This window comes from Sciurus carolinensis, chromosome 4, assembly GCF_902686445.1.
Source record: "Sciurus carolinensis chromosome 4, mSciCar1.2, whole genome shotgun sequence".
Taxonomy (NCBI): domain Eukaryota; kingdom Metazoa; phylum Chordata; class Mammalia; order Rodentia; family Sciuridae; genus Sciurus; species Sciurus carolinensis.
In genome coordinates, this window is record NC_062216.1 from 169,868,254 (window position 1) to 169,891,441 (window position 23,188).

Here is a 23,188-nt window from a genome sequence, read left to right on the forward strand (position 1 = left end):
CCCTCCCTATTCACCCCACCCCCAGTCTCTGCCCTGCACCTGTCCTGCTCTCTGCTCAGCTGCCGTGACTGTCCTCACTAGCTAGTCCTCACCTGTGGTCATCGTCCTCCTGGTCTCATGTTATGTCCTCCGAGAAGCTGTCCCCCAGATAACCCGTCCCTCCTCACACACGATGCTGCCACCTGGCTTTATTTCTTCTCTGGCACCATTCACAATCTGGGGTCCCCTAGCTTGTCACCCCATTCCCAGTCTTGCCTGCCTAGGCAGGGTCCTGCCAGCAGTGCTCACCACTGCACCAGGCACAGAGCACAGGGGCCCCACACATGGCTCCCAGGGAACGACTCTAGGGCTGAATGAAGTCACCCCAGAATGGCTGGCCGTGGGTTGCTGTTTTCTGCCCTTGCCTCCAGAGGCAGATGCAAGCACAGCTGCAGCACTTCATAAGCATGGGGTGGGTGCCATCTCCCCATTTTATGGAGGAGACAAACTGAACTGGACAGGCCCCCCAGTGGCAAAGCCAGGACTTGTCCTCCAGTGTGTGACCTGGGTAAGAATATCAAGGACTTCTCCTTCTGAGCCAGGAAGCAGGTGTCAGTAAAGCCATTGGTACTCTGCACCCTCTGGAAAGAGCCGGAACCTTGTTTTATGTGTAAGCTAGCACCCTGGGAAAACACAGTGCCTCGGTGGAGAGGCCGCAGCAGTGAACAAGGCCTGGATTAAAGGACAGGTTCAGCCACTGGGCAGTGGGACAATTTTGGTTCTATGCCCTGTCAAATAGGACCAGTTCCCACACCTCAAGCCTGCATGTGTGAAAGCACCCAGCACAGGTCAGGCCCGTAGAAAGGGCTCACATGAAGTTGGCCAACTGGGTTCACTCTGAGAGCCACCGTCAGTCCAACACTTGTTCAGTGAGGTCACTGCAGCAAGGTGGGGAGAGGACCCTGCGGCCAGAGACCCAAGCTTTAGCCAAGATGAGAGAAGTGAACATTTTTGGCGACTGAGGTCACACACCTCCTGATTGCCAAGGTTTTCCTGGGGAAGATCTTAGAATTTGAAACCACTAGCTGCAAGGTGACCTGGAACAAGAATTCCTTCTGAGACTTTTAGCTTTTTCATTGGTGTGGGGCATGGGTATTGGAGATTGAACTCAAGGGTGCTTTACCATTGAGCTATATCCCCAGCCTTTTTTAAAATTTTGAGACAGGGTTCAAAACTTGCCGTTTTGAACTTGAGGCTGTTCTTAAATTTGCAATCCTCCACCCTCAACCTCCTGAGTCACTGGGATTATAGGTGTGCATCGCCACACCCAACTACCCATCTTCCATCAATCAAGAATGAAAGCCATACTTCCTTCCTTGCTATCATTGCTTATCCACAAGGTTTACAGTCAAGCAAAGGCAGAGGTTCCAGACTCAGCAAGATTAAGCTCAGAGGAAAACAGAGAGAAAAGCCTGGGATTGCTTCAGGTTGGACACACACCCAGATGGGATCCAAGCACCACACAAAGCAGCAGGCAGAAATGTTTATTGCATTAGAAAAAACACCAATGACAACCAGCAAACACCTCCATACTAGACACTTATTAGTTTGACTTCAAGGGCATAAAGGAATCTTGAAGGTACAAGCTTTATTTCTGGGAGAGGGGGATGGTCTCATCCCTCTTCCTTCTCTGTCCCTTTAAACCAATGGACCTCTACAGAGGTGTCCACTGTGTGACACAGATACATGACTCATTTCCCACTGTTTGCCTGTACATGCCCACATGGAGTTAGCTGGTCACAAGTATGCCCTGAGGTTCTGGGACAGACAGAGAAGGAGAGGATGGTGCTGGGGTCCGAGCCCGGGCCTGGGCTTCCACAGTGAGTGACAGTGGGGCCTCCAGAGAGGGATGGAGAGTCTGCCTCCTGCAGAACAGGGGAGAGTGCTCATCCCTCCATCTCCCCACCGACCCCAGGGCACAGGCATTGGCACAAATGGCTGCTGGACATGAAAGGTTTTTTTTTTTTGTTTTTTGTTTTTTGTTTTTTTTTAGGACTCAAATGTCTCAAATTTTCTCAGGGGAGCCACTCAAAAGAACTCAAAATAGTTCTGTGTCTGAGGGTGACTTGCTGGGAGGAGCAAAACCAGCTGCTTAGCCCAGACATGGGAGAAAACAGCCCACCGCCCTCCAGACAGAGGGGAGCGCTCTGGGCAGAGAGTTCTGGAGCAGGAGCTGGGAAGAGGGAGTGCGGGGCCGGGCAGGCTGGAAGGGCAAGCTTATGGGAGGCAGGGTAATGGCTGAGACCAACCCTGCCCAGAAGAAACCCAGCTTCGGACACCCGTTCTTCCTGGGCAGAGCCTATAAATAAATCAGTATTAAACCATTCCTGTTGGTTTCCACTCTAATTTATCACTGCCATGCCCACCAGCAATCCAGTGGGTCTAAGGAGAATGAAACTGCTCATTCATTTGGCCTCCAAATGTCACTAGACATCCCAGTGGACATGGCCCTGGTCAGGTCACAGGCAAATACTAAGGCAGAATGACATCTTTCCCTCTAGCTGAGACCCTGATGATGCCAACTGCTATGGCTAATGGCAGAGACGGCGGGGATGGGGCCAGGGATGAGCAGCAGCTTTTCAGGGAGGAAAGGCCCTCTGCTCCAGAAGGAGCAACTGAACTCAAGTTTTAGAAGTGGCAGGGACCCAAGAATGCAGAGGTGAGACTCAGGCACCTGGCAGTTCTGAGTTCTTTCTCCTCCCTTGCTCCTCAACACTGACTAGGAGGTTTAGTAAAGAAAGGGAGTCTGAAAGCCTCTCCAGATCCAGGACTTCCAGACTGTTCCCTGCCCATGAATTTCTAGCAGCAAGTCATTAGGAAAACGTCCACTCACACCCCAACCATGCCTCTTTAAAGCCAAAATGACAATGGAAATGACATGTGCCTTCAAAACATGTTTAGGATACTGTAAAAGTTCCTATTGGAAACAATTCTAAATTTTCTTGCCACCTTGATTCTGCATCATTATTCTTTCTACATCAGGGGTATTTTCCTAGAGCAGGGAATCACGACCCCTTGGCTTAGCTGAATACTGCATTGGTCTTGGTGGGTGGTTCTAAGTGACTGCAAATTACCTTCATCACTGCTTGCAGATGGAAGGCCTGGGTCTCTGACGTGCAAGCCCAGACCTTCAGCTATGACCAGTCAGTATGCTGAGAGAGACAGCCTTGTGGGAGGCAGCAAGGCAGGCTGGCAGAGGATTGCGATCAGTCTAGGTGGAAGGGGGAATGGCTTTATCCTGTTTTCTTGCTGTCACTCTCCTTTGATCCTGAGGCTCTGGCTGCTCCAGCCCTGGCCCCATGGGCTGGACAAGGGAGGGAAGGTGAGGGAGCTGTGGCTGAAGAGTTCACTCAGGCTGGGTTAGTCATCCTGCAACTGGTCCCATGTGTACCAAATCTTGTGGTGCATTTAACACTAGAGAGTAACTGCTTCTGGTCACGATGGTGTAAAACTCACCTGGGTCCCACAGGTGTGGCAACCTGGGTGGAGTGTGGGTATTCTCTGGAAGGAGGTTCTAGGTTGGGGCTCCTCCAAACTGTGCCTCTTGCTTTCTGCTTAAAGAAACCCCCTCCCTTTCTCCAGTGTGGAGGACGCTTAGGAAACAGCGTCAAAAGTGAACTCACAGACAAGACAGCCTTAATAAATTAGTATAATACTATTAGAAGGGGTGGCATTTTGTTCTGTTTCTTAGCAGCATTGTCCTACATGCGGCCTGCCGATCTCCTTCCCTGGGATTTTAAAAAGCCGTCCCCTGGTTGTTAGCTCTGATGTAAAATTATAAAATAGAAATCTGGTAGGGTTTGTTTTGTTTAAAAAGGAAAAGCCCTGTAGAGGCGGGCGGTCCTGTGCAGTCCTGTTAGCTCTGGCCATTGGGTCTGCCCACAGTGTTCCCTCCAGGAGGCTGGATCTGGATGGAGTCCAGGAGGGGCCGGAGAGCCTGTCCGAAGGGCCTGCAGGGAAACAGACATGAGCTGGGTGGGCTCTGGGTGTGGTCTGCCCGTGGACAGGGAGTGGAGGGTGGGTGCTGGCAAGAGCGGGGCTGTGGGTTGGATACAGGGGGGCCACAGCCTCTCCCCTTCCTCTCTCCGCTTCTTGGCTACCGTGAGGTGAGCAGTTTTGCTTCTCACCATGAGGCCTCACTGCAGGCCCAAAGGCAATGGGGCAAAGTGACCCTGGATTGAAACTAAGCCAAAATAAACTTTTGCTCAATATAAGTTGTTTATCTCAGGTATTTGTTGCAGTCATGGAAAGCTGACTAATACAGGGAAATCTCTCAAGTAGCCTGCTCTGTACTGTTACTGGTGGGTGTCCCTCCTTGGTGGGCACTACCATTTTGCTGTCCATGGCTCTAAGATCTGGTGAGCTATGGTTTGAACAGGCTGCTTACCCATAGGGAACTACAGCTTTTTTTCTTATTTATTTATTTATTTTTTAGTTGTAGATGGACACAAAGCCTTTAGTTTATTTATTTATTTTAATGTGGTGCTGAGGGTTGAACCCACTGCTTCACACGCGGTAGGCAAGTGCTCTACCCCTGAGCCACAACCCCAGCCCCGAACTAGAGCTTTTCTGAACTTGAAGTACTTGTATCTTTAATTTTTGTGAAGAAAATAAAAATTAAGTTGAACCAAGGAAGCTGAGGCAAGAAAAAGATGAATTATGTATAACTAAAAAGAAAGAAAGAAACAAACAAAAGAATATGAAGAAGATAAAATCAGGAGTGGGAATGGCACACAACTAGATTGTTCTAGGCACTGAGGTCTTCCAGGGAATATTCAGAAAAAAGACCAAAGCCAGGTTGCCAGGAGACATCGATGTCGTTTTCTAAAGGGCACCAGGCTTGCTCTCATAGTAACTTAGCTGGAAAAATCACTGCAAATACTGGGGTTTGAGGCTTTCATGGTTACTGCACCCTTAAACAAGGTGGTCAACAACACACCTCCAGCACTGGCTTTTGAAAATCACCTCCAAGTTCAAGGGAGTAAGTACTCCAAAGTGTAAACAGATGAAACCTAGAAACATCAACTCTAACTGAGACACGCCCAGGAACTCCACCCATCAAATAATAACAGCAAGAACACTCCAGCTATTCAAGTTTGTTCAGGGCCCCATAACCTAGATCCATCAGCAGGGCTGTGGGATAGCACATACCCACCAAGGAACAGGAGGTCAGGGCCAAGGCTGGGAGGCTGGGGCTCTTCGGCAGCTTTGTTTCCTATGCAAGTGTTTCCTGAGAGGTTTCTACCCAGCTGTGAAAAACAGCTCACCTTGTGGAGCTGGCTAAACCTGCCAGCTAAACATCCCGTTGGGCATGACCCTAGTTCAGGAAAAACTGAGCAGGAGGCTGTAAATAGACATGGTCCTGTAGCACGACCAATCAATAGCAAAGGGAGGGAGAGGGTAAGATGGCTTTGGAGGTGTGTGCCCTCTCAGGGGATGACACCACCTGGATGGTGGCCTACAGGCCTTTCAGGGCTGAGGTAATATCAAGGCAGAGGAGCTACAAAGTGTCCTTGAAGAAAACAACTACTAAAGCTAGGTGTGTGGCACACACCTGTAATCCCAGCAATTCAGGAGGCTCAGGCAGGAAGGTTGCAAATTTGAGGCCAGCCTGGCAAACTCAGTGAGACCCTATCTCAAAATAAAAATGAAAAGGGCTGGGGATATGGCTCAGTGGCAGAGCGCCTCTGAGGACTATCTCCAGTGCTGAATAAAACAAAAAACTACTGAGGACTGACTGTGCAAGCAGAACTTGGTCTTTTTGTTTTTGCAGTGCTGGGGATTGAACCCAAGGTTGTATGCTTGCAAGGAAAGTGCTCTACTTCCGTCCTGTATCCCCAGCCCAGACCTGGTTTTGAGGGAGTCAAAGTGGTCAGGGTGCAGTAGAAGAAAGCAACAACAGTTGTGAAATAAGCCACCCTGCCCTTCCTTAGACCTCATCTCTGCCATCTACTGAACACTGCACTTAAGTTGGCACTGCAGGGGAGGGCACACTTGCACATGATGGGAAAGACAGGTGCCAGGATTTTGTCTGAATCTTGAAGTGGGTTTCTAAATTGTGCAGTTGTACTCAGGCTAATGGTCTAACTTCAAGCAGGGTGGACATGACACAGGTGCACATCAGTAGGTGGGGAGAATGGTGGCCTTTGGTGGTAGAACCTGCCATCAGGACAGGTCTGTCTGGTTGGAAGGATTCTGCTGCCAGCAGGGGAGGCAGATGTGGACAGGGGAGGGGCACTGAGTGGGGATTTTCAAGTTTGGCCAAGGAAGGTCACAGACAGAGGTCAACTTACGTGGAGAGAACTTCAGAGGGCAGGTCAGTGATGTAAGAAGGGATCTTCCGCCCAGTCAGGAACTGTGCCACTTCGTTGCTGAAGGTGTTACAGTTGTGTTCAAAGAGGTTATAGGCTTCACCTCTGCACATTGTGAGAAAGATGTGGAAACAGATGAGAAAGCCAATAAGCATCGATGTGAAATTACTCAAGTCAGGAAGTGGAGAGGTGAGCACAGCCGAGGGTGAGGACTGAGAGGGTCCTTCATGCCAAGGACTGTGCCACTGGACCTTGACAACCAAGTTATGAGAGAAGGGTGAATTGACAAACATGGCTCCAGCTTCAGAACTGACATTCACAAGAGCAGAGCTCCGGTGTTTGGGTGTAACCCTTACTAAAATTGACTAAAGCTTCTTAAAAGAAAATCTGCTTCAGTTTCCATTTCATCCCAACCCTGCTACAAACCCTGCTTTTGATGTTCAGGACAAAGCACTAGGTCAATAGAGGCTGAGGACACCATTTACTGATTTTTAATCAGCAGGAATGAACAGCCCCTCTTTCCTCTAAAAGTTTCAGCAGAAAGTGTGCTGGGATACAGTATCTGTTGCCAACAACTCTGGGCCTTTTTGTGGCATGGTAACCACTGCCTCCTCTTCGTATTCACATAGTAAACACTGAACCAGGCTTTGTGCTGAGTGCTCCAGGGTCAGGACACAGTGGCTGCCCTCCACGGGCCGATAATCTAGTCAGGGAAATAGACACGGCTTCCACCCCGTCTTCACTCACCGGAACAGAGACTCCCCCAGGGAGGACAGGTACTCCAGAAAGATTTCTTCTGTAACTTCTGTGCTCCCCACATCAACCACAGAGTCTGGGGGCCCAAGCAATGTTCCTCCCTAAAAGAGCCAAGTCAAAAAAACAGTCGTTAAGTCCCTATCTTTGTTTCTTTTGTTTGTTTTTTACAGTGTTGGGGAACAAATCCAGGGTCTCAGCCATGCTAGGCAAGTGTCCTGCCTCCGAGCTACATGCTACACACCCAGTCCAGTCTTCCGCTACCTTTTTCCCCTTTCCTGGTATTGGGGAGTGAATCCAGGGCCATGCATTTCCTACCCGCCACTGAGCTACATCCCTGGTCATTTCTTAATTTTCACTTTTTTCAGTACTGGGCACTGAACTGAGAGATGCTCCACTACTGAACTACATCTCTGGTCTTATTATTTTTTATTTTGAGACACAGTCTTGCTAAGTAGCTTATGCTGGCATCAAACTTGTGATCTTTCTGCCTCAGCCTCCCAAATCACTGGGATTATAGGTGTGCACCACCATGCCCCACCTGAATTTTTTTTTAATGTGGTCCCCTATAGAAAACCACAAATGCTCTGTTCCAACTTCTTATTTAACTTTCAGAGCACTCTGGGTAGATGAAGAGGGTTATTTCCTGTTTGTATCAAAATCACAGTGGCTTAGCGTTTCCTATTGGACCGTCAGCTGTCACGTGCTGGCAGCACAGCTAGGACGTTGGGCTTCCTGCTGCTGGTGGACCGGGAGCTGATCCTCTTTGCAGGTCTGACTCCTTATGCAATCCACTCATCCAGTTGATAAAAAGAGAGAAACCCAGAATTTGCAGTCTCCTTTCATCCCCAACATGCCTGATCATGAGGACAGAACAGAACATTGGAAATGGCTCACACTTGATAGGCCAGCTCTCCATGCCTTACATTTCAGAAAAGTACATGACCAGTTCTTCTTGTGACACATCTTTGTAACAATGGGAAAATGTGAAGGACCGTGAGAGATCTAGCAGGTTAGCAAGTATCTCCACAATTTTGTTCAGTTTTGAACTCTGAGGCTAATACACTGATGGATTGGACAGAGGAGCTGCTGACCTGAGACACCTACAGAAAACTCTCAGTCAATGCCATAGGATGCTGAGGGAGAGATCGATGCCCAGCAGGGACACCAGTCAAAGGGGAAGTAACAGGAACAGATGAGAACAGATCTGGGAAGGGAGAACCCAGAGCAGGGCTGCCTGATAAGGTCATAAGTCACAGTCACTGAGAAACTCCTACATAGTAGGCATTGTTATAGTCACTGGGGAAGGCATGGTGAGTAGGACAGGGAGTCAGAGGATAATTATCTCAGAGTGGCAAGAAACTAGGATGTCACCATGACTTCCAGTGATCCGCTCATGTGACAAACATGTGTGGAGAACTTTCCATGTGCTGTGCCTTAAGACAGGCACTGGGAATATGAGATTCTTGCCCTCATGGAACTTATGGTCCAGCAGGGAAGGCAGATAAAAATATCCCATAAACCAGTGTATACTTATAAGGTACAATATAGGTCATGTTTGGAAGGTACAGAATGCCATTAGGACAAATGATGGGACCTTCCCCTTCTGAAGGGTCAAGCAAGAATTGCGTGAAAAAGGGACACTGAGCTCAGATCTAAAGGACAAAGAGTCACATGTAGGTGAAGGTTGGAGTACAGGTTTAAATGTCCAATGGGTGCCTACGGAATGGGAAGTGGGCAGAGCTGGGGAGAGAGCAACCTGAAAGAGGTTGGCCAGAGAGGGAGACAGGCCAGAGCAGAGGGGGCCTTGGAGGCCATGCTGAGCTTTCTGAGTTTTACTCCAAGAGCAAGTGGTTAATGCAATAGAGTATCAGGATTTGATGCTCACTTTGAAAAGATCACTTTGCCTCCCATGTGGAGGATAGTGAGAGAGAGACAGCAGATTCAAGGAGCGCAGGAGCTATTGCCAAGGTGCAGGTTAGACATGAGGATGGCCTGGACTAAGGTGAAAGCTCTGAGAAAAGAGGAGAGAAGAAATCAAGAATGGCTTTCCACTTATGAGAATCAGAATGAATGGGTGGTTTGGCCTTTGCTTGAGCATCTCCTGTAACAACCTCAGATATCTTTTGAAAGAATGTTCTGGAAAAGGGTTTGGGATTTGAATCAGTGAGACCTGAGTTCTAGGACTTCTGCTGCTTACTGGCTGTGTAACTTTAAGCAAGTCACTTTACCTCTCTGTTCAGCTCAACATGGATGGGGCTCCCACTGCGAGCCAGGTATTGTGCTACAATGGGATGTAAGGGTGAAACCAAGTCTCGGCTCATGAGGAGCTTACACAGTTCCCTGTGGAGATGCAGAAGCAGCTCCTGCCACTATAACATGTGTAGTGTGACAGGGAGGACCCACAGGTGCAATGGGACCAAAGAAGGGCAAGGTTTTCTTGAATACATTTTTTTTCCTTTTCTTTTCTTCCTTTCTTTTTCTTTTCTTTTTTTGGTGGTGCTGGAGATCAAACCCAGGGCCTTGAACATGCTAGGCAAGAGCTCTACCAGTGAGCTCCAACCCAAGACCCTGAACAAGTCTTAAGGTCTTCATGAGGAACTATACCACAGGCCTCTCTATACACTGGGCCAGAGGCCAAGTACAGTCAAAGCAAAATTCTCAGTCCTCCGAGGAACCCAAGACTGGAGGTCAGGGTGTGGGGGAAGGCACTCACCGGGGGACAGCTGGAGATACCGCCACTGCCAAAGAAGAACTCATCCTTGTGCACAACTATGGAGGTGTGCCTGCCACACAGAGAGACACAGTGAGCCAGAAAAGGGAAACTTATCCAAGAAAAAGCAAGCAGCATACTGCTATGAGAATAATTATTGCCCAAGGATGCGACTGTGGTGACTAGTCTTATAAAACTAATAATGATATGAGTAAGATAAATATGGTTGTCCCTCTGTATCCATGGGGAATGATTCCAGAACACCCACCCTCCTGCAGATACCAAAATCCACACATGCTCAAGTCCCTTATAGAAAACAGTGTAATTTGTGCATAGAACCTGTACACATCCTCAAGTATAATTTGTCATTTCAAGATTACCTTTAATACCCAATGAAATGTAAATGCTATGAAAATAGTTGTTATACTCTATTGTTTAGGGAATAAGAAATATTGTACATGTTCAATACAGATTCAATTTTTTCCCAAATATTTTCAATCATCCTCCTCTAGTTGTGACAAAAATATCTCTGAACACAGCCAAACATCCAGTGGTAGGGTGAAGGGGCAAAAACTCCCCGGTGGAGAACCACTGCTTTAGAAGATGCATGCCGCAGAGAGCTAGGTTTCAAGCTGGAAGTCACAGGTGGGACTTGAAGCGAGCAGAGTACAGGGTGGTTTCCCAAAGCAGTCCATGTGCGCAGCCCCACCCAACTCACCAGATGCCTTCCAGTTGTTTCCCTGTGGAGAAAAGGAGAGATTTAGCCACTTGGGATTGGATTAAATGGCTCCTCAGTCTGAGTAAATTTAGAAGGGCACTCAAACCCAGAGGAACCTATTTAAGTCTCCTGGGAGTAATTCCTAGGAACTCAGCTCTCCTCCACTGCAGTCCTCAGGTCATGGTAGGGTGCATTGTGTTAGTAAGTTCAAAGTAACCAGAATCCTTTACCAGAAAGCAAGATTAAAACAAACAAACAAAAAAGCCCCACTGTGGGGAGGGCTGGGGGCCTGGGGTGCAGCGCAATGATGAATGCTTGCCTAGCATGCAAGGCCCTGGGTTGGATCCCCAGTACTAGGAGAAAACAAAATTCTGCTAGTACACTTACGTGTACCCCCGTTTTATTCCCCTTCTTCTTTCCTCTTTGGGTCAAGTCAACTTTGCCTTTTATCCCCTTTCTTCCAGTACTGCGGATTAAACCCAAGAGCATTTGACACTGAGCTACATCCCCAGCCCTTTTAGTTTTTTTTATTTTGAGACAGGGTCTTACCAAGTTGCCCAGGCTGGCCTCAAACACCTGCCTCAGTCTCCTGAGTTGATGGGTGCCCAGCTCAACTTTGCTTTTTCAATTTGTCTCAGCTATAGTAAGACTAGAGTAAAACCATAAAAGCTGGTAGTATTTCTTTGCTGAGATGAAATCCTTCAGAAAATAATGGAACCAGACTTGGCAAATGCATACATTTTAATAGTCAATGTGCATTTCTTCTTTTTTGTTTGTTTGGTACTGGGGATTGAACCCAGGACCTCACATATGCTAAGCACGTATTCTACCAATGAGCTATGCTCCCAGCCCAATGCACATTTATTCTATACCTCAGTAAGCCAGAAGATTAGGTGTGGAAATACACAGATTACTGTCCTGCCTTTAAGGAGCTCAAAGTCAAGTGGAAAGAGACACACGTAAATAATGAACTAAAACAATGTTTATAAGCTCTATAATAGTGGTAAAATTAGGTGCTATGTGTAATAAAGATAAAGATAAACTACCTTTGTGAGCTTCAGTTCAACCAATGAGCGAGCAGGGGCGGGGCTGGACGTTTCTGCCAGAGAGAAGAGTACAAGCAAAGGTACAGTAGTGAAGATGGAGGCCCTGAAGGGCAGGACGCAGTGATGGTGACAAGAGGAAGAGCGGCCAGCAGGGCTGTGCAAGGCAGAGTGGCCTGGATGGAGCGTTTTGATGGCACCCACACTTTTAAAAGATTAACTGTAGCTGTAGTCGAGAAGATGGATTGGAGGGAAGAATGGAGAGAGCAGACTAGAGTTAGGAGGTCACTGTCACATCCACGGGAGACAGTGCAGCACGGTGGCCAGAGGGAGGGGAAGGTGCGAAGGACATGGGACCTTGAGCAAACGTCACCCACTTACCTGGGGCTACCAGCTCTTATGGATGCTTACTGATTGCTAAGTGCCACTTTTGCTGTGTGCCCCTGAGACTCTCCAGAGATCAAAGTTAGCACTGTGTGGAAGGAAAGCGGCAGGCTTGAGCTTCTCCTTTTGTGTGTTTTACACTTTCATTTCTTAGGTAAATTATGAGATATCAAATAAATATCTAGCTCTTTAAGATATTTTGATCGAATGACTGATTCTGGGGATGGAACCCAGGGCCTTGCACATGCTAAGCAGATGCTCTACCAATGAGAGACACCCACAGCCCCTGGAAAACTTTTATTTTTTTTAATTTGTTTTTGGATACTGGGCATTGAACATAGGAGCACTTGACCACATCACCAGCCCTGTTTTGTATTTTATTTAGAGACAGGGTCTCACTGAGTTGCTTAGCACCTTGCCATTGCTGAGGCTGGCTTTAAACTCTTGATCTTCCTGACTCAGCCTCCAGAGTCGCTGAGATTACAGGCATGCACCACCATGCTCATGCTTTTTCATTTAAAAAAAAATATTTTTTAAGTTGTTGATGGACCTTATTTTACTTACTTATATGCGGTGCTAACAATTGAACCCAATGCCTCACACATGCTAGGCAAGTGCTCAACCATTGAGCCACAACCCCAGCCCTAGAAAACTTTTAAATGATATAACTTTAACCTAATTTTCTTCTCTGCATGAGAAAAAAGGAGCCAGAGCCTCTCCATGATGACCTGCTGATGGCTCATGCATTGTCTTCAGAGGTGGCTAAAGGAACCCAATAGGTTCAGACACTGGCTTTTCTACATGCTAAGGGTAGAGGACCTTGGGCCACCTTTCTAAGCCTTGGTTTCTCTAATACAGGGTTGTGACCAATAATAATGTATGTGAAGAATCAGTAGGTGGTACATAGAGTCTGAAAAATAGAGGATATCATTAGTTCTAATGACTTTGGGAAAAGAGTAAAGACTTCCAAAAGATAAAAGGAGTTCTCCTGGGTCACCCCTGATAGGTTCCCTCTTGCCCCTGCAAGAGTTGTTTCTAGTCTTTTTGTTTGTTTCTATTCTTCACACTTGAATAAATCCTACTCCTTTCACAATTGAGAAAAAAAATAAGTTCTTCACGATGGGTGGCCAAGCTCTAATGATTTCAGCATCCAGTGAATTACTATGGAATGCTCTATTTTATGTATAAATATTTCATGCTTGACAGACTAAATGGAATAACAAAGAAAAATGAAATGTACCAGAGTTCTTCCTTCTATTGGTCTTCCGCTCTGAGGCCAACTTTCTTTTTACTAAAAGATCTGCTGCTCTGGCCCACAAGACCACAAACAGATGGAGGGATTCTGGTTTCTGTGGTAGCCCCCAGGAGAACGTGGGGCAAGCTCTGCCCTTATCCAAACAGAGTTGGAATTCCAGAGGTTGATCAGAACCAGACTGGACACCAAGGGGGAGCCCATCCCTCCACTGCTGGGCTCTCCTATCCATGCAGTTGGAACCACTCTTTTTCCTGACTTGAAGACAAGTCTCCTCTTTCTGTTTACTATAATGTAAAGTGAGAAGACTAACAGTGCATTTTGAATAGAGCTGATATAGTCTTCCAGACTGCCATTTATAAAACAGCTATAGTCTAAGTTGTGGTTTGTTTATTTCCTTTAAGACATGTATGATTTAGTGGTACTGGGCAGATCAGGGAGATTTATTTCCTCTTGTGTTTCTTTCAAATAAAGCTTCTCTCAAACGCTTTGGGAAGAACACTACATTCACCAAGAAAGAAAAAAAAAAAAATGCAGCGAGAGAGAACATAGGTTCTGGGTAGGCAGGGCAGGTGTGCTTCCTATTAGTAGAATCGGTGAGCCAAAGTTTATTGAATAACTACTATGCTCAGGCACTATTCTTTGTACTAGGAATACATCAAAAATAAGGAGACAAAAAACTCTTTCATGACACTTAACAAGTGAGGAAAGGATCAACAATACAACAATAATATTATTAATGTCATAACGTGTTAGCAACAGTGAGTGTACAGGAAAAAACAAGAGCTGGTCAAAGGACATACGGAGTTCAGGGGAGGTCAGGGTGGGCCTCTTTATAAAGGTGACATTTGAGCCAAGACTCAAGTGGGCAATGGGGAGAGGCCATGCAGGGGCTGGGCAGACTAGGTATATCTGAAGGACTGGAAGGAAGCCAGGGTGACTAGACTGGGGTGTGAGGAGAGGAGAAGCATAGATAAGACAGGTAGCGGAGGTTGTATCACAAAAGACCTCGCAGAGGTTGAGGACTCTAGTTTGAGCTGTCTAATGGAGTAGACACTGACCACACGTGACTAGTAACATAAAAATTAAATAAAAGCACAAATTGAACACCTCTGTTGTACTCACCATGTTTCAAGTACTCAAGAGCCACATGTGCCTAGTGGTTAGTATAGGTCTAGAACATTTCCATCACTGCAGAAAGTTCTATCCAACAGTGCTGTTTAGTTTTTCGCAGTGCCAGGGATGCACTGGGAAGTTCCAGGGCTTCACACATGCCAGCCAAGCGCTCTACCACTGAGTTACAGCTTCAGCCCTGGACAGGTGTAATCATAATGTCTGCTTCCTAACATTTCTAGGGTTAAAAGAGATGATGAATGGCAAGGCAAGAATGAGGCAAAGCCTGAGGAGGAAGGCAACCAGGGGATTTTGGATCGGTACCCACAAGAGGTTTGGAAATGTTTCAGGTTTTCAGTACTAAGATCTGCTGGCATTCTCCACAAACACAGTCTTGTTTTTGTTTTTATTTGTGGTACCAGGGACTGAACCCAGGGAGGGCTCTACCACTGAGTCACATCCCCAGTCTTTTTTTTTTTTTTTTTTTTTTGAGACAGGGTCTCACTAATTTCCTTTTTTAAAATTTTGTTTTGAGACAGGGTCTTGCTAAGTTGCTTAGGGCCTAAGTTGCTGAGGCTGGCCTCGAATTTATGATCCCTCCTGCTTCAGCCTCCTGAGTTGCTGGGCTTACAGACATGTACCACCATGCCTGACTATAATTTGAAAGTTTTATATCTGTTCTATTTGTGTCTTTCTCCCCAGTTGGACTCCAATTGCCTTAAAGACAAGGACAGTTCCTTATACATCCTTATAACTCCATCACCTATCAAAGTACCTGGACCACAGATGCTACATGAACATCTGCTGAGATGACCTATTCTATTCTGTTTAGTCAGTGCTGTTAGTTGATGTGCAGTGCTAGTGAGTTCTTACTCCTAACTTTGGCTGCCTGGCTAGTTTTCAATGCAACCCTGGCATACTGTACTCCACCTGGCTCTGCTACTGCCCCTCAGGTACCCACATTCAGTGACAGATGCATCATCTCAGATGGAGTCCTACTACAATAATTTGAGGCGAAGTCTTAGAGATCATCTTGTCAGTTCTTTTATACCTGAAAAACAACTCAAAAGTAGAACACAGATCTTACTTTATTCTCCTTTATTTTCTCTGTATGGATCACTAAATTTGCCTATAAGCTAGACATCACACTTGTTATTTGCCTGCATCAAGATACAATTAAGACCTCATCTACTCTGCTGGACATGATGGAATAACTTGTAGTCCCAGCTACTCAGGAGGCTGAGGCAGATCACTTGTGCCCTGGAGTTCGAGGCCAGCATGGGCAAAGCAGTGAGACTTTGACTCAAAGTAAAAAAACCTCTCCGTCCCCCCTGCAAAACACAAAAACAAAAAACCTTCATCCACTCATAGAATTATGATAGCGGCTACAGAAAAAAATATTCTCTCATTTATGCATTCTTTCTTTTATTAATTCATCTAAAGACCTTCACAGTTATCCTCATTCTCACAACATTTTAAGTGGTAAGTAGGGCAAAGATTTATTTACATCATTTTACAAAGAGATGAGTAAAGATGCATGGTTTGTCTAGTATAAAAATGAGACGAAGCAAGACGTGAAGATGAACTTGTTGGAGAAGCGTAGGAAGAAGGATTGCTGCATGTCAATCTACTCTTAGGAGGAAAAGAATGAGATCCATGAGGGCCTTGGCCTTGACAGGCTGATAAGCACTGGAAAGTGGAACTGAATTGACTTAAATTTTTTTTGATCAGACTAGAGTAGGTGAGAAGGGGTTGGTATTTTCAGACTTAAGTACAGCCCAAGGCCATTTGGGACCTGAACTAGGTTCCATGGCTATTAGCACGGCATAGAAGCAGATGATTTCCCACTAGCAGACTGCACAGTAGGTGGTCAGATGGCTGCATCTCCAGGCCTGTTGGCACAGACAATGCACTCATTTTGAGGACTATGAAGCATGAACATGGAAAACCAGTGGAAGACATGGACATTGGCCCCATTTTTCATCAGGAATAAGAGAATGTGGAATGAGGTCTACACTAGTCAGCCTCCTGCTTATTATACATGTGGCTACATCAAAGCCCAGGACAGGGGCTGGGGCTCAATGGTAGAGCACTTGCCTGGCATGTGTGAGGCACTGGGTTTGATCCTCAGTACCACATAAAAATAAATTTAAAAATAAAGGTATTGTGTCCAACTACAAATAAAAAAATGTTTAAAAAAAAAAAAAAAGGCAAGGAGAGAACACTCAGCCACATCACTGACTGAGAGGGATGGAGCCTGTGCACACAGGCATATGTGCTGGTTACAGACTAGACCTGGTATAGTGCTGCTGTTAAAGAAATGCCTACTAAGAAGGGCAAAGTGGGTGACAGTGATGGGACTCCAGGGGCAGGGACCTCTCACTGATACTAATCAAATGTAGACACAGCTGGCCTCATAGATTCCTCTCCCAGGCAACAAAGTGCTTTTAGTTGGCAGTTTAACAGAAATGTGAGAAATTTATTAACTTTAAAAGGTCAGCTTTTTTTTTTTTGTGTGGTACCAGGGATTGAAGCAGTGGTACTCCACCACCCAGCTACATCCCCAACCCTTACATTTTTATTTTGAGACAGAATCTTGCCTGGTTAAAATCAGTTTATTCTTCTCTGGATAAACCTTGAATCTAAGTGGGAAAAGATAAAAGGAAACAGTTGTATAACAGAAGTAGCCCCCTGCAGCCAATACTATATCAGCAGAAGGATTTGCCTCTCCTTTGGGCACAGAAAGGTTATGAAGAAATCAATGTACTAAGCATGGTGGTGCACGCCTGTAATCCCAGCAGCTTGGGAGGTTGAGGCAGGAGGATTGTGAGTTCAAAGTCAGCCTCAGCAAATTATGAAGGCCCTAAGCAATTTAGCGAGAACCTGTCTCTAAGTAAAATATGAAAAAGGGCTGGGGATGTGGCTCAGTGATTAAGCACCCCTGGCTTCAATCCGTGGTACCAAAAAAAAAAAAAAAAGAAAAAAAAAAAAAGAAAAAAAGAAAAAGAAATCAACATGCAACATGTTAAAAAAACTGACAAGGTAGCTGATGGCACATGCCTGTAATCCCAGACACCAAGGAGGCTAAAATAGGACTGCAAATTCAAGCCCAGCCTTCACAAATTAACAAGACCCTGTCTCAAAATAAAAATAGAACTGGGAATGTAGCTCAGTGGTAAAGCATCCCTCAGTTCGATCCTGTACCAAACAAACTAATAGAATATTTTAATCTTCAAAAAGGTAAGTTTAAAACTACTTAATACACTGGTATTGACATTCTTTGTCAACACAGGATTCTTTCCCAGGATAAAAATAACTTGTGATGTTTTTTCCTCAGTACTGAGAGGGTTCCCTCTTAATTGCTGCCTGCCTTGTAGCGATGCTTTGGGGTAGGCCTGCAGCATTCCCACCGTTCAACCAGTTGATGCTTGCTGAATGCCAAGCACTGTGCCAGACTCTGGGGATACAACTAAGAGCTCTTGTCCCCATGAAGCTTCCAGTACAGTGGGAAAAAGTCAGAAAACAAGCAATTATAAAACAGGATGATGAATGCTTCTAAAGGAATATACAGGATGTTACCAGGGACATGTGACCAAGATCTGGGTGGTCAGGGGAAGGTTCCTAGAGGAAGCAACACTGTAGCTGAGACCTCAAGGATAAGCAGAGGATGAGCAGAAGTCAGTCAGACAAGAAACAGGGAGAGAAAGTATCCCTGGTAAGGGGAATAGCCTAGGAAAAGTCCAGAGGTGAAAATGAGTCCCTCATTTTCTTCTGGTCTTCTGTCTGGTTAGGTAGGTGACAGCCCTTCTCTGCTGTGGCTCTACAAGGGTGAAGACCTGGTGCTCCAAGGTACTTATGGGAAAATTGAGGAAACACACAAGTCAGTTTTCTTCTAGGGCTCAATTCCCTTGCACAGCCCAGCTGAGGAAGGCTGGTATGGTTTGTTAAGCAGGAGGTGGCAACAGATAAGGCTAGAGAATAAGCAGGAGCAGGAACAAGCAGGGCCCTGTAAGCCACATTTGTTTCCATTTTGCCATAAAGAAACTGCAGGATTACTAAATTCATTCATTCAGTGGCTATCAAACAGTTCACACAAAGAACAATAAAATTCAAAAACAAAGCACAATAGATGGCATTAAACCATGAAAAAAACCTCCCTCAGATTTCAACACATTCTACTTAATTTTTTTTTTTCCCCAGCACTGGGGATTGAACCCAGGGGAGCTTTACCATTTATCCTCATCCCCAGCCCTTGTTAATTATGAGACAGGATCTTGCTAAATTGACAAGTCTGGCCTCAAACTTGTGATCCTTCTGTCTCAGCTTCCCAAGTATGTACTTGATTTTCAAGTCTCAATCATTCCCACAAATGTTTACTTGGGCTGGGGATGTGGCTCAGTGTAGCACGTGCACCTCTCCCCCACAACAACAAAGCCTCACTGGGTATCTGCTCCAATCACTGTGATACAGATTCACTGCACTTCAGGGGCTTGACACTCTTGCTCAAACATCTGAAACAGCTGCATCACTCATTTTGGCATCAATCATAATCTACTTTATTCTGTTATCTAATTGTATGTGCACATACGTTATTTTTAGAGAAATTAACTCCCAGAGGACAGAGTTCCTATCACTATTGGTACAGCAGAGTTAAGCAACGAACTGAGCATAGAATAAAGCCTGAAATATTTATTAGATTGCTTTCTGCCCAGAAATACATATATTCTATGGTCCCAGGTCTTTGAACCTGGGAATAGTTTTAAGATGAACTTGTAACATAAAACAAATGTGATGTATGGTGCACAAGACTTCAGATAAGATAACAAAGTATCTCTTAGCACAATTAAAAAACAAACCTCTGCATTTCTATGTATTCCAGCACAAAAAGTGGTCATAAAAATTAAAGAGCAGCTAAAATTATTAAGAGGAAGAAGTGAAGTACAATTACAATAGCTAATTATATCAGGCAAATGGTGATTTGGGGGAAAAGGTGCAATCAGGCAGTCTGCTCAATAAGAAAGCATTGTGGGACCATTTTCACAGAGAATGAGGAATAGTGGAAAAGGAATACTGTCATGGGAGGCAACTACAGGAGACTAAAAGCTAAAGAGAACTGGAGGAGGTTTAACATAATGGGGAACTAACATAACTGAAGCATGACAGGGCCTGCTGATAAGGTCACATGAATTTAATTTGCAAAAAGGTAGGCTATGAAGGATGATCATACATTTAGAAGATTATGAATGGCACATACACATTGAACCCAGAATTTTTTTTTCTCATTTGAACTTGAAACATTTGGCTAAGAATCTCTTTAACACTTTTATCAAGGTACCCACTTTACACCAATCATAAGGGAACACATTACACAGTAGAGGTGGTAGAGCAAAGTGACATGAGCTCTGGAAATCAGAGCACCTGTTCACAACCCAGTTCTGCCACATGCCAGCTGTGTGACTTGGGGCAGATTTCTTAGCTCCCTTTGTTCCAGGTTCCTCAACTGAAAAATGGAGGTGATAACAGGGTTTCTCACAAAGATATGGTGAAGATCCTAATGCATGCAAAGTACTCAGAAACGAACGGTCTGGTCCATTGTAAATTCTCAATAAATGCTGGCTATTAATATACTTCTATAATTCATTACAAAAATCAGGAAAGAAATTGATTTTTTAAAGTTTCAAATATATTTAGGAATGGGAAATCAATATATGGGAGCTAACAAAACTGGGATGTACTCAACTTTAAGGTTAGTGGTATCTGAATGGGATAAACCAGTAAACAAGGATCACTTCCTGTAAATTTCCAACTCTAAAAAGTACAGTTATTAGTTTTGCTGACCATTTCTTTGTTATTTTTGCAAAAGGCATAAAAGAAACATAGGAAAAAGAGCAGAGAGAGAGAGAGAGAAGAGTTAGTTGTGATGTGAGTTAGGTGATGTCCTCAGAAACACTATTGTAACAGGATGTGCCAAAGTAGTAAAGTTGCCATGGTTGGCTGAATCCTCCCAGGATTTCACGGCTATTTAAAAGGGTGGGAGCAGGGAGGGACAGGTCTATTACTTCACCTTTACTTATGGCACTTCCCCCTTCACCCACTGTACTCTACAAAGGCCTGCTTTCAGTTCCAGTACCAGGAGGACTCTGGACTCTTTCCTGCCTCGAGGCCTTGGCAGGTTACACCCTCTTCTACCCAGACTACTGTAACTCTCTGATTGACCTCCAGTGGCTACTTCTTCCTCATCCTACCCCATACCCTTATTTAAAGTACTTCTCTCTTATTTTATATCTCATTACCCAGTTAGCTTCCTGAACAACACATGTCACAATTTTCACTTATTTTATTTGCATATATACTTATTTTTAATGTCTACCACACAAACTAGCTCCATGATGGTAAACAACATCTTTCTTTACTCTATTAACAGATAGGACACAGTAGGCACTCATGTACCTGCTGAATGAATGAAGCAATGATCCCTAAGGTTCCTTTCAGCTAAAAAGTGATAGAACAAAAACATACAGGGTAAAGGGAGAGGCTTTTTATTTTTGGATCTAGGCAGTATCTAAGTGTTGCCTCACTAGAGCAAACGAAACAAATGGCTTCATTCCAAGGGTTTAGTTAGAACTTGATTGATACAATCTATTAATGACTAGCACTTTCCTCAAACCTTTGTTAGTTTTACTTTTGGATTTGCCTTATTATTTTTTTCAGCGTTGAGACTGAATGTGGGGCTGCAAGCATACTAGTCAAGCACTCTGCTACTGAGCTATACTCCTAGCCCTGCCTTACATCTTTTAACAACTTCTGTTCAATAATGGGTGGGCTACCTAAAAATTACCTGAGAAGCTTATTAAAAACACAGATTTATGGATCAAAACTCCTGGAAATTCTGATTTAGCTTTTGTGAAGTATGGCTTTAGAATCCATATACTTAAAACTTTTCTTATTTTAAATAGATAATATGCATACATAGTACATGATTCAAACAGTAAGAAAAGGTTTACAACACTGGCTGTCCTCCCCTCTTCCATCAAGTTCCCCTTTCCATGAGCTACCACTATTACTAATTTTTCCTGTATCCTTCCAGATAATTATTTTTCCTAAGCAAGCACATATACATCCTTTGCTTTAAACACACACTTGCACATTTAAAGAACTGTTTTAATCTTGTTTTTTTCTTATCTCACTTAACAATGTATGTTGGAAATAAAGGTGTTTTATTTTTGTTTTCTGGAGTGTGGGATTGAACCCAGGGCCTTGTACATGCCAAGTGTTCTGCCACTGAGCTACATCCCCAGCCTGGTAACTGTATTTTTAACAAGTACTGAAGATGATTCTGTTGTGAAGCCAAATACAGAAACCACTCACTGATCCAGAGTTGAGGGATTAAGTTCAACTCACTATGGCACATTAGAAACTCAAGGACATTGAAAAGATGCAAGTAGTCATGCTTTCCTGATCTCTGCCCCCTTGCCTCCCAGAGATAAACTAAATCATTCTCCTATGTCTCCACAGAAGCCAGGAAACACAAACACAAGCCATTTAAATGGATGTTGCCCAAACTGTTCAATTTTCAATTCTTGGAATCCTTTTCTGCCCATTATTACCTGAAATTACAAACCTGGCAATTCCTATGTGACACAAGACTTTTGGTATTTGGGTCGAAATGAGGTTTGATCTACACTGAAACAAGGGCTGACTTTCTCTCCCACCATTAAAATAGTTTAATAGAGCACAACTGCAATATTTTCCTTACCAAGCCTTACTGATACAACAGCATCCAATCCTTCCCCAGAATTGCTTTCTTACCAATGGGGCAAAAGCAATTAATTTTGAAACTTCTGAGAGAAGACCGCATTGTCAGGCTGAACCTGGTGAATCCTTAAGTTCGGGCTCCTGTTAACCTGACTTGACCTCCACCTTAGGGGAGATGGTTGGGCCCTTCTGAGCAGCTCCTGTTCTTCTTGCCTATCTCAGGGACTGCAGAGGGAGTTTACTTTTGACACGGAGGGAAGGCTCTCCTAGGGCTCTCCTCCGCAGTGTCCCTTGCACCACGAGGGGCACCACGCGGAAGGCATCTTCACCTTCCCACACCGCGCCAAGGAAAGAGAAGTGTAGAGTCCAAGAGGGAACCCGCCAGGATCCAGTTGGCTTACCTCACCCCCTAATCGAAGGGCCCCTGGAGAGCTGGGTTTCTTTCTGATCCCTCGGGTCAGGGGAGGGCATGACTCCTATCCCTTCTTCCTAAGTCAAACGTGAAGATGGGAAAGCGGGGCTCTGGGAGCCCAAACCCCAGACCCACTCCTCTCCACTCGGTCTTTCCTTCCAACCTCTGGGCCCTGAATCTCCCCGAGTAGTGCCCACCTCTCCCCCCCTTGGCCGGCCGGCGTCCTCTTGCCGGGCTCCTGCCTTCCTTCCCACCTGACCCCGGCCCCCTCACCCAGCATGATGGGGCTGAGCCGCCGGGCCAGGCCCTTGGACAGGTCGTACACGTAGAGCTTCACCGGATAGAGATTCGGCGGCTCCATTGGGACCCGTGGCGGCGGCCACGATGGCCCTCGGGCACCCGGCAGCGGCTTGGACCTTCCCGTACCCGACGGGAGTGGGGAGAGGAGGGAGCCGGGGGACCGAGCCCGGGCCCGGCCTGAGGGGCGGGGGAGAGGCCGCCCTGCGCTGCTCGCGCCCCCACACCCGCTACTGGCAACGACTACTGTGAGGTGACAGAGGGGGGACTGGGAGGATCTGTACGGAAGAGGGGGCGGGGGCGGGACGCACTTTCGCGCATGTGCATACCGTCTTGACGGCGGCGGGGCGGGGCTTCCAGGGGGCGGGGCTTTCGCGTTGCATTAACTTTAGGTAGGG

The 23,188-nt window shown here is 45.6% G+C and overlaps 2 protein-coding genes across 2 annotated transcripts in view; one reads left to right on the top strand and one right to left on the bottom strand.

The window, feature by feature from the left end:
• Positions 1-23,188, top strand: part of Xrcc6 (X-ray repair cross complementing 6) — a 50,804-nt gene that overhangs the window by 2,934 nt on the left and 24,682 nt on the right. The window lies entirely within an intron of this gene.
• Positions 1,509-23,096, bottom strand: Desi1 (desumoylating isopeptidase 1). The gene is made up of 6 exons (XM_047548210.1): positions 22,767-23,096; positions 10,535-10,556; positions 9,820-9,889; positions 7,098-7,207; positions 6,333-6,455; positions 1,509-3,989 (listed from the first exon to the last, which is right to left on the bottom strand). The coding sequence occupies exons 1-6, from the start codon at positions 22,852-22,854 to the stop codon at positions 3,896-3,898; spliced, it is 507 nt and encodes a 168-aa protein (XP_047404166.1). The 5' UTR covers positions 22,855-23,096; the 3' UTR covers positions 1,509-3,895.

Bases quoted from the DNA above. Each gene is read 5' to 3' on its own strand.
- Desi1 (XM_047548210.1), bottom strand. From the start codon at position 22,854: ATGGAGCCGCCGAATCTCTATCCGGTGAAGCTCTACGTGTACGACCTG. The intron at 10,557-22,766 runs GTGAGGGGGCCG...TTTTCTCCACAG, and splicing joins GCTCAGCCCCATCATGCTGG to GGAAACAACTGGAAGGCATC. The intron at 6,456-7,097 runs GTGAGTGAAGAC...CACAATGTGCAG, and splicing joins CTGGGGGAGTCTCTGTTCCG to AGGTGAAGCCTATAACCTCT.